We start from the raw sequence: 11,386 nt of genomic DNA on the forward strand, positions 1-11,386 counted from the left end.
AAGTAGATGGAATGTAAACGCCACTCGAGGCGAAGAGAGTGCAATGACCGTGAAGAACGAAAAATGCGTCACATATCCAAATAGATGATTTAGTATGCGAAAAGCGATTAGTCTATATATAGAGCAACTATGAAAGCGTAATCGGATAAGGAAGGATATCTGATTGAATCGCGCTATTCGCGAAGTTTAATCGTTTACTATGTCACGAAGACGACTTTTGGAATTTGAAATTGAAATTATTCAACGATATGGATTATTCGATTCTTGCATTGATATTATTTTTGCATGCTGGTCCTCATATGATCTCATTCACGCGCAGGATTTCAAATGTAGTCAAAATAAATTTCAACGAGTCTAAGCCGCAGTTTCTAGCTTTGTTTTTTAGATTTCCCCGATTCACTCTTAATTAAAATAGATTGTTTAACTTAAAACAAATTTGTTTTTAATAGATTTAACATTCATACGCATAAAAGTCTGCAATAATTTTGATTTTTAGATCTCTGATTTCGAGATAAAAAAATTATTAAAATTATTAACTATTTAGCTATTCCACATAGCTATTCCACTACGTCTTAATATACACCACTTATTATCAGTCCCAAGGCGAAAATATATATCCATGCGTGTGTTCTGGGAGAAACGAATTCTCTCTGGCAAATTACTTTCACAAGCGAATAGATCTAGCTTGTCAACACTCATTTTTAGAAATGTCGAAATTATTCGACTAAAATGAAACAGTTTCATTGAAAAGAAAGATGATATAACAAATTTTATAGTTCTTAATTATGTGCTGCAGACATTTCTTTAAAGATCTACTCTTGATTGCGACAATGTTACATATAAGATTGTCAATATATAGAGAATCTTCAATTAGTTTTGAGACGAGCTCAACTCGCTCATGGTTAATTGAAAGCAAGAGTAACTTTTAAGCTATCAATTCTAGCACAATTTAAATAAAAAAAGACGTCACGAAAAAAATTGCTTCAAAACGTGATCGCCGCGAGATCCACATTGTGCAGTCAGTGGTTATAAAAGTATTATCAAAGAGAGCCACATATTATCTACAAAATACTTTTAATCGTAATATTAATTAATAATATACAGATTGTAAATAACTAAACAATAATAAAATATGCTGTAACAAGTTCTTCCTCCTCTTCTTTTCTTTTTCTCTTTCTCTCTCATTCTCTCACACTCTCACACTGTCATTCTCACTTTTTCTTTTTCACTTCATTGTCAATTTTCTTCTAGTTCCGCCCTCATGGAGGATCGAAACGATGAAGAAGGCACGGGGCAGTATATCGGATGGTATTTCCTTTCATCAATATGCACCTTTCTTTTTCTCTCTTTCGTACTTTCAACTTCAATTATCATCGCAACGATGAAAAACTTCCAATAAGTTTCTCGCTCGTTCTTGCTTCGCCAAACCAAAAGGATGGATAGGACAGGGAGGAGCACCATTTGAGGGACGTCTCGCTGAGTTCTTGGAGCCATTTACACCGACAACTGTTAGTTAACTAATTTCGGTTAGCTCTATTCTCTATTGAATGCTAGCTAAGATCCAAATAGAGAAAGAGAACGAATCACAGTTTGCTGTAACGAATGCTGAATTCAATCTTGCTTAACTTACTTCTATTGCTTTTATGAATTCGTCTATTGCTTAACTAAATTCTAGTCACTGATTCCTTTCTATCTCGCTATCATCCATAAATTAAAGTTAATTGAGATTCTGTTTCTGGAAGAAAGCAAAACTTCGTAGATCTTCCAGGAGACATAATATAGACAAAACTTTTGTCTTCAGATTCCATTTCTAGAGAGAGAAATAGAGAATCATCATTCGTTTAATTGCAATTAATGTCCGTAAATTCAAATTGCGAAAAAGAACTTAATTAATCAGAGTTAGCTGACTAACATCGATCGATGTAAGCGGCTCTCTTCGTTCCGACGAGTCTCGGCGCGACACGATGTCTCGCGGAGGTATTTTAAAAAGAACACAGACGGCGATGACGCGTTAATAATAAACCTAAAACGGTTTCTAAACTCATTTTTTTCTGCTTTCTTTTTATCGCTTCCTTCGATGCCAAGGATGGCCAAACCATATGGCACCATGACGAAGCTTCTAAGCCTCTCGATTATGCATGATTTTCTTAGTTTAGACCTCTCATTTCTTAGCCTTTTATTCTTCTCTCTGTCTGCCTCTTTCTGTCGGGATACAGCGGACGTCATATTAGCTCGTGCATCAGCGTAATAAAAATTCTTAACTTACAGCCGTAATCATTATCTCTGCTGTACAAGCTGGCACTCACTGTTGTACGCTTACGCTGGTCAATCTTGCAATATTATTTCTTCCTCGCAATGTCCGCGGAACCGACTCACGTGCCAGACTTCGATAAAAAAAAAACATTGATTCTCGAACGTGTGACCAGTTATTTACACTTCTTCAAAAAACGTAACTAATGTTCAAAAACACGCTCCGAATATCAAAAACATTAAATAAATCCGCTCTAAGACACAAGTTACGTTAAAAGATTCTTAACGTGTACTTATTGATACACACGTTCTCAGAGAACATTCTATATGTATACATAAAACGATTTCAAAATACTACGCTCTTTACCATAAACATCCGAAATTTCGGTTTAAAGCATCCAAAAAATGCCTTAAGCTAAAAGTTTTCATCAAGACTCATTGTTAATCGAAGGCAGTAAGAAATGTGCGTATAAAGTCGAGTATAGTTCCAATCAGAAAAATCACCGTAAAAATCCGATCATTTCTCGAAAGAACATTCGATAGTCTATCGCGAATATATCATACAAAAGGATTATTATACACCGTATCGTCGCTCACATAAAATGATCTGGCGATTCCAAAAAACACAGCGCATCTCTGATCCGTGTTATTGTCCCGGGAACGACAATGGCGCGCAAATAGACCATGGACATATGTCCTATCTCTTTCCATCCTCCTTCCCGTACCATAGTCATATTCGTTTATCACCCATTACACATATATAAGTAACCCTGTTTTCTCCAGTGATTCTCAGCTTGGATTTCACTTACTATTAGCTGCAATCAATAACATCACGTCGCTATTTCGATTACTCTTGATCTAGGAAATTATTGACAGTCTACTTCGGTTGTCAGGCATGTAGAGAAAATCGCGAGGTCACAGTAGTTCGTTACGATGGCCCAATAATCTCACTGACATAACGGTTGTCAGAGGAAACGGGGTATTAGATCGTGAGCGGAGTCTTCCTAGAACCGCCAGCATTAGCATCTTTCAGGATCACTTGCCCATGCTGGCGTTCGCTGGCAATGTTGCTGATCGCTGTTGCACCGATAGATATGGCTTCAAAGTCGACCTCGTGGATTCCCTAGAAAGAAAGGACCGTTGTCATATTTTATATATCGTTAAAGACACACAGGTAAAAAAAATCATCACAGTCAAAGCCGCAAAAGCGTCAGAAGCACGGTAACTAAACGATGTGCAGACTAAAAAAAATGGTGCAAGCTAATGTATTTCTATAATAAATGGCAAAAGCTGAAATCTCGTCGTGCGATAAAATATTTGTGTGAACATGCTATTCTTTGATACATAACGTTTCTTAATACATTTTTCCAAACACTTTTCATTTAACTATTTAATTGATTTTAATCATCACTCATAATCACCATAATACCATGCACACAAACATTATGCACACAAATATGTACACAAATATATACAAGCTCTATATGGGAATAATTATTTTTCTTTTATTCCTGTTGATGAATTTCATCATCATAATTGTATCATCATAATTGTGGTTAATCTGTAAAATATTTTAATGCAAAATAAAATAATGCAAAATAACATAATAAACTATAAGACACTTTCTAGTAGTAGTTTTCAATTGTATGCAAATTATGAAATTGAAGAATACATATAGAATTTACTATTTAAAAACCATTACTTTTTACTAAAAATAAAATTTTTTTAACTGTATTAATAATAAAATGCTACAGTGTTTATTAATATTATTTCGTTTTGCATTATATTTTTCTATTCTGCTAGTTGTCATAAGAATTTCATTGGTTTTTATATAACGTTAAAATCGCGTATATTCATTAATCTACAATTTCGTACGAGATGCGCGATTATTATTCAAAGTGAAAATGTTGAAGAAACAAAGAGGAAGAAAAGTTGAAAGAAAAATCAAACGAGTCTAACCTCTCTATACCCACATCATGCGACGCCACAAAATAAGAGAGCTACTTAGTCCCCGCTCACGTCGAGCAGCAGCACGGCTACGCTACCTTGGCGAGACGCGCTGTCCTGTGCCGTCCATGTGCGAGTTCGCCTTGTAGCCGCATTTCTGGACGCGCCTGGACAGTCGCGAGACCCAATACTTCTGATCCTCTGGATTCGCTGCGAGCAACAGTAACTCACGGGCGCTGTTTGGGTCGTAGTGCAATTTGCACGGGGCTATGGCATCTTCTTTCTTATCCAAATGTTCTTTATGAACCTTAATGCGACATCCTATATATAATAACAATATTTTATATAAAAGCTTTTATCCAAAAGCGATACAAACAATAATAATGATTAGGTATAACACAAACTTCGACATTCGAGGGCCGGCGAAGGCCGGAACATGTGCCAGAGTTGCTTCGAGCAGACTTCACAGGTCGTGGGCATGTGATAAGATATTGACACGAACTCATGGCCTTTCAACGATTGAGTGCCGGGTTTGTCCGTGAGCTGTGGTAAATCCACTCCAGGCAGTGTATTCCCCTCGTCACCAGGTCGCCTCGCTTCACCTTCACCAGCATACAATAACTGTAAACAACATTAATTAATAAACAATGCTGATTGAAATATATATATTAACTGATAAGTACTAAAGATACATATATTATCTTTTGAACAAATTAAATGTAAGAATATTAAATGTAAATTTATAAAAGTATATGTATATACTTTATGTATATGTATATATGTATATACAATGCATATAAAAAAAGCATTGCAATATATAAATAAAAATTATAAATTACTAAAGCATTATATATCATAAGAATAATTTACAATATATAGCAAAAAGAACTTTTAAGTTTTTAATAATCCAAAAATTCTAAAAATATGATGTAGTTACCTGAAATATTCTGGGTATATCTTTGGCATTAGCTCGGATAACATCACCCTGAGTAACAGATCTAACATGAAAGACTTTGTTCAAGTCTAATATCAGGACTGGATCGGCGTTCATCTTGTCATTTTCGCTGTTATAGAAGATTATTTTCTTGGAAGAAACAACGACGTATTGCTTCTTCCAACCGTGCCGTTTAATATTCTGTTTATTTGGCACATTTAACCAACCTTCCAATCTCATTGTACCATGCTCGGACAGAACTGAATCCTCACCGTCGTCATTCTCTATAGACGATACGCTTGCAGTTTCCGAGTTTAGCGATGCGATTTTCATCTGCAGTGTTTCTATCTCCGAGTCCTTCGAGTCTAGTTCCATCTGCAGCCTTAACTTCGCTTGATTTTCTTCCACGAGTTGCGCCTAGAAAAAAAAATAAATCGTTTTCATTTATTCAAACAATTATATATACTATTTTAAACTGAAAACGAGTAATAATATGCCACTCACTTGCAGATCTTGTAAATCTTTCTGCCATTTAGCTGCCAGCTGTCCGTACTTTTCTCTTTCTTGAGTGAGTTCTTGCTGCAGACGTCTGCAATCTTTCTCCTTCTTCCTCAAATCTGCAGCAGATGCTTTATTCTTATTCTTTCCACTCGACGAGAGATCCTTTCGATTCATAATTTCAGCCAATTTATTGACCGCTTGCTGCTTTAATAGTTGCTCGGTCTTCAACTTGCTGCTCAGCTTCTCAATTTCCTCCACATTAGACTGCGCCTTACCGAGTTGATCTTGCAATTCTTTATATCGTTTGCTCAAATCTTCTTTCTCCTTCAGAGTTTGATCGACAGATTTCTTGAATTCATTCTCATTCTCTTTAAGTCTATTTATGATCTGCTCTTTTGCGCTTAACTCCTGATGATGCTTGGTTACTCCATCTTTGTACTCCAATTCTTTCATGGTTCTTTCTTTCTCTAAATCCGCTACAGTTTCTTCGGCTATGGATCTGGCCAGCGCTTCACTGTCACCTCGTGCTAAGGATAATTGTAGCTGATGAACTAAAGAGCTACGTTCTTCTTCCAATTCTTGCTGCAATCTTATTTTCTCATCCAATTCTTCACGCAACTCTTGTGTCTGTGTTTTGTAAAGAGTCTAAAAAAGAGAAGATAAAAATCATAAGTTATTATGTTTTGAAGTCATGACAAATTTTTATAACTATGATAATTTTTACAACTTTGAATTATCGGTTTTTATATTTAACATTTTTTATTCGTATTTCTTGAACGTTAGATAATAATTAGAGATTCAAAATCATGTAAAAGTAAACTTTTGTTATCGTTTACCGAGAAATAAGCTTCAGCTTCTAATTGTTCTTGTAATTCTTTCGATTGTAACTGATCAACATTTCTTTGCGTCTTCAAATGATGTAACTCCTCGTCTATTTGTCGCTTAGCTTCTCTCAACTGAGCAACCTCTCCGACTAATTGTTGCTCACGAGCGCGAAGTCTACCGGCTTCGGATGTTTGTTGACCTAACTCGGTCTGCAGAACATTCCTTTTCTGTTGCTCCTGCTCAACTTGGCCTTGCAAAACCTTGACTTTCTCCATCTCTTGCCTGTGCTCACCCTCTAATTTCTGCAATCGTTGTTGTATCTGTCTATAGTCGACAGAGAGCATTGACGTTTGACGTTCCTTTTCTTGCGCGAGCAATTCTGCACGTTGTCTCCCACTTTTCTCTTCGTTTAGTTTTGCTTGTAAAGCTATTTAGTAAACCAAATGCGCAATATAAATAACAATATAATCCATTTCCATAAGTTCATGAATGTAATAAATACGTACGTAAATAAGATGCGCCATTATAAAATTACGCAGCAATAATGAGAAGATAAATAAACGATTAGAATGATAACCCAGTTTTTAAAAATATAAAATTAGATAATTTAAATATATTACAGAAAAAGAAAAAATTCACGATTCACATATATTACCTTCAAAAATTCCATTTTTTTGCTCTGCGTTGCAAAACAAAATAAGACGTACTTTATCAGAAATATGATGCTTCATGTAAAACTTGAAACTAGTACCTTTGACAACTTCCAAATTAGCTTCCTCTTTGGAAAGAATGCGCGAACGCTCCGTTTCTTGATGAGCCACAACTTCCTGATTGTACCTGGCCTGTGCAGCTTTCAGTTCCAGTGTTAAACTAGCAGCTTCTTTCTCCAGGGCGGAAACTCTTTCGGTTAGCTGCCTATTATCCAGAGTTGCCTTCTCCTCTTTCTCTTGACTGCGTTCTAATTCAAGATGCAAGGTGGAAAGACGTGTTTCCAACTCTGCCGTTAACAATGACGCTTGCGATCTTGAACTACGTTCCTTAGAAAGCTGACCCTATAAAAGATGAAATAAGTATGTTTGAAAACTTAAACTGTAAATATTAAAAACCGACATAAATTTATGTAAATATTTATGTCGTATTATGTATTTATATTTTATCATTCTTCGAAAATTTGAATCTAAAAAACTGTTTGAATCTAAAAATCTTTAAAGAAAAACATTTGATTATACCTGAAGAGTAGCAACTTCTTGCTGCAAATTATCACGTTGCGCTTGCAACTGAGCTCTGGCAACTTGCAACTCGTTCGCCATTTGCTCAGCGGCTTGGCGCGCCACGGTGATGTCCGTCGCTTGCTTACGCAATCTCGTAACCATTTCCGTTTCTCGCTCAAGTTTACATTGCATTTCTTTAATTTGTTTCTCCAATGTCGTCACTCGTTCGGACGTCTGCTGTGAATTGCTGGCATCTCGCGCCCGTCTCGTTTGTTCTTCGTCGAACTTTTTCTTCACTTCTACCAATAACGACTCCGCCTTACGACGAGCCTCTGTTTCGTGATCCACTCTGCGTTGTGCTTCTTTGTAATTATGCCTAAGCAGTGTCAAGTCTTTATCTGCTCTGCCAACTTCCTCGCGCAATTCGGCCTCTCGACATGCCATCGCTTCCAGTTGTGTGTTCAATGCCTTTTGCCTTGACTCCATCGTCTCTACCTGCCGCCTCTCACGTTCCAACAAATTCTCCAACTGCGAGATCTTTACGTCGTCAGTAGTGCCATTGTTGACATGATTCTCAAGACCGTCTACGGATTCCTTACCATAAGAAACCATTAATTGATAATCGCCCGAGTAAGTAAATCCAATGAAAGGCAGATGATTTCCGGAAAAAGCTTTGGGTACAGGAAAACTCTCCTCTGGCCCATCTTCCTTGTCAACATCGTCGAAATTGCTGGTATCATCGTCTCCAGAAAGCTCGGGCACTACCGGCGGTACGCATTCCCTCATATTGTCGAAGGTCCACTGATCATTCTTGAAAAACAAATGACTTTTAATCTCATCAACGCCATTACGGCCCAGACGCTTCGTTCTATCGGTGAGGAAACCGCAGATCAAGTTCTTTGCCGAATGAGAGATCTCCACATTCTGAGGGAAGTACAGAGAATTTCTATGGTCCATGATCTTCGAATATGTCCCGACTAAAGAATCAGCGAAAAACGGTGTATCGCCGAACAACATTTCATATAGAAAAACACCCACGGACCACCAGTCACATTCGCGACCGTATACTCCTTCTCCACCTTGCGATTGCAAAACCTCCGGAGATATATAATCGGGTGTACCAACTGCAGTGTCGGACCGTACTAATCCATCCTGCAAAACAAATGTTTAACCACTAAAAAAAAGTCTTCACTAGAAAGAGAGTTTATGTTTGACATTTTTAAAATTTTTTTTCAAATTTTAGATTTGTTGTATCTTTAACTGTAAATTAATAATTCAGATGTTTATTTTAATAAATTGCAATTAAAATAATTGTATGAAATATTCGCGTTGGCTATTTAAAATGAGACATAAACGTAGATTGAACTTACAGCATCCATCCTCATGCACGTGCCAAAGTCGGCAAGTTTCAAATGACCATGCCTATCAAGCAACATGTTGTCTGGTTTTACATCTCTGTGAACGAAACCCATGTTATGTATCGCGTCTAATGCGAGCACCACCTCGGCACAGTAAAATTTTGCCCATTTCTCCGGTACTTCGTAATTCGACATCAAATTGACCAGATCTCCGCCCGGCATGTAATCCATCACCATGTAGAGATATTTCTGATCTTGAAATGCAAAGTGGAGTTGGACTATCCACGGAGAATTTGCATGAGCCATTATGTCCCTCTCTTCCCAAAAAAATGCGGAATCCGACCTCTTAATCTAAACAGATATGAGCCAAAAGCCAGATGAAGGGAAATATTTACAAACGCGACGAAGTGATGAGCAGACAGAAATAGACGGCAAGAGTCTTACCATTTCAAATTTACTAAGCAATTTCATAGCATAAACCTTTTGCGTGGATTTGTGTCTAACCAACTGCACCTCTCCAAATGCGCCGCGGCCGATTACTTTTATCAAAGTAAAATCGTCCGTACGCATTCGCATTTTATAAATCTCTTGAGCTACAGAGTCATCTGCAAAAACAAAAGTAAATACCATTGAAATTTCAATATAATATCTATCAGAATTCCGAATGACAAATAAACATCATGCTCACGATGAGATATCAAGACGGTACTCACATCTATTCAAATAAGCTTCTATATTTTTCATACGTTTCACACTCGCATGATCGCAATCTGTTACCAGAGCTTGAACCGTGTCCAACAAACAATCGATATTTGTGACACTTCTCGGATCCTTTATACGCTCCTCCAAAGCCCGCAGGCGTCTCCGCCTGTCCTCGTCGCACACTGCATCCATCTCTCCCAATAGGAGTTTGGATTACTGTGCCTCAACAATGTATTGCTTCTGTCGCATCAAAGACAATCCAAAACGCAAGGCTAAATGCAGTATTGACTCGAGCGATGTGCAATTACAACGCTCGATGAACACCCCATACTTTCTAAACAAACAAACATTGCAAACGTAAGTACGTAAACACAAGAGACCTCTCTAGATAACTGTAAGTAAATTTATAAGTAAATACATAAAGCTCCAGACATATTGCTCCTTTTATATGCATAAAAATATTTCATAAATATCGTAGATACAAAAACAGGTAACACGCGCATACGTACAGCTCGATAATATTTTCAGTTCTTATGTAATATGGGATATATGAAAGAAATACAATGCTGTGATAGTATTATGCTGCCAAAGTGACACAAACAACCGGGAATTATGCGGGTTCGCCGAACGATAGCTCATTACGTATCCGTATGAGCGCAAGTTCCACGTGGAGTCGAGCTCACGGCGGAATCGTGTTCGGACGCGGTAGCGGCACTCGAACGGTAATAAAAAAAAAAAAAAAACAAAGTACGCGTGCGTCGCGGTGGCGCGTTCAACGGACAATGACTCAGCCACGTCGTAATTTACAAGGTGACAATGATACGTGCGCGCGTGCAACAAAGAGCACGATTCCGAGTGTGTTCCCTGTGTTTCCTTTTCACCCTGGTTCCGACACCGACGGCGAATCTTCGCGCGCGCGCGCGCGCGCGCGCGGAGAGGTTACGTCAACGGTTTTCACGACGGAGACACGTCGCTGAATGTCAAACGTGACACGCGGGGCGCCCCTCGCCTGTCGGCCTGGGTCGAGGGAACCGCGCGGACGACGCTCGTCCGTGCGACGGCGCGCACCTTCGTAAGCGATCACGTAAGAGACTCACCTGGAGTTCCGGGAGTACCGCCAAGGTGTCCCGAGGACGTCCGGACGGCGATCGCCGCACCGGCGAGACGCGAGGCGGCGTATATACACACACACGCACCACACACATACACACGCACGCACACACACGCACACACCCACACACATACACACACGTACTCTTACCGACGTCACCCTACGTCCCGTCGCTGGCGGGCGCTGTCATCCGGACGAGGAGGAGTCCCGGGCAGGAAGACGCATTACCTCGCGAGGTGCACGGGCGTATGCGTACAGCTGAGCGGTGCGTGCGCCATTCGGCCAATTCACAACGGTCGTCGAAACCACCGAAAGAGAATTCGCCTCTCTCTTTCTCTCTCTCTCTCTCTTGCCCTCTGTCTTTCTCCTTCCCTTCCGCTTTCGGCTTCCTACTTACTCCGTCTGTCTTTCCTTTCTCTCTCTCTCTCTCTCTCTCTTTCTCTCTCTCTCTTTCTCTCTCTCCTTCTTTTTCGTGCCTAGTGCTCTTCGGTAACTCGCGCTTCCGCGCGACAGAAATCCGAGATCGGCGATCTTTGGACGATCTCTC

General features: G+C 39.1%; 1 protein-coding gene across 9 annotated transcripts; it reads right to left on the minus strand.

The window, feature by feature from the left end:
- Window positions 1-1,057: 1,057 nt before the first annotated feature.
- On the minus strand, window positions 1,058-11,132 carry ROCK2 (Rho-associated, coiled-coil containing protein kinase 2). Of its 9 annotated transcripts, none has more exons than XR_016139164.1 (13): window positions 10,826-10,969; window positions 9,740-10,062; window positions 9,471-9,631; window positions 9,039-9,377; window positions 7,687-8,820; window positions 7,209-7,509; window positions 7,113-7,163; window positions 6,469-6,884; window positions 5,636-6,277; window positions 5,135-5,548; window positions 4,602-4,818; window positions 4,210-4,518; window positions 1,058-3,373 (listed from the first exon to the last, which is right to left on the minus strand). XR_016139164.1 is itself a non-coding variant. In XM_089076519.1 (13 exons), the coding sequence occupies exons 2-13, from the start codon at window positions 9,918-9,920 to the stop codon at window positions 3,286-3,288; spliced, it is 4,167 nt and encodes a 1,388-aa protein (XP_088932645.1). In that variant the 5' UTR covers window positions 9,921-10,062; window positions 10,990-11,132; the 3' UTR covers window positions 1,058-3,285. The 9 variants fall into 9 exon arrangements, 7 of the variants coding, with proteins under 7 accessions (XP_088932645.1, XP_011643812.2, XP_088932647.1 ...); XM_089076519.1 differs by lacking the exon at window positions 10,826-10,969 and adding an exon at window positions 10,990-11,132 and having other exon boundaries at window positions 4,296-4,518; XM_011645510.3 differs by having other exon boundaries at window positions 4,296-4,518; window positions 6,469-6,875; window positions 7,113-7,136.
- Between the last annotated feature and the right edge of the window lie 254 nt (window positions 11,133-11,386).

Source organism: Pogonomyrmex barbatus, unplaced genomic scaffold, assembly GCF_055798465.1.
Source record: "Pogonomyrmex barbatus isolate J1 unplaced genomic scaffold, ASM5579846v1 scaffold2, whole genome shotgun sequence".
Classification (NCBI taxonomy): domain Eukaryota; kingdom Metazoa; phylum Arthropoda; class Insecta; order Hymenoptera; family Formicidae; genus Pogonomyrmex; species Pogonomyrmex barbatus.

What these genes read in the sequence shown, in the direction of transcription:
- ROCK2 (XM_089076519.1), bottom strand. Translation starts at nt 9,920, where the DNA reads ATGGATGCAGTGTGCGACGAGGACAGGCGGAGACGCCTGCGGGCTTTG. An exon ending in AAAAAATGGAATTTTTGAAG is followed by an intron (nt 6,885 to 7,112) that starts GTAATATATGTG and finishes TTTACTAAATAG; the next exon opens with CTTTACAAGCAAAACTAAAC. An exon ending in ATATACCCAGAATATTTCAG is followed by an intron (nt 4,819 to 5,134) that starts GTAACTACATCA and finishes TGTTGTTTACAG; the next exon opens with TTATTGTATGCTGGTGAAGG.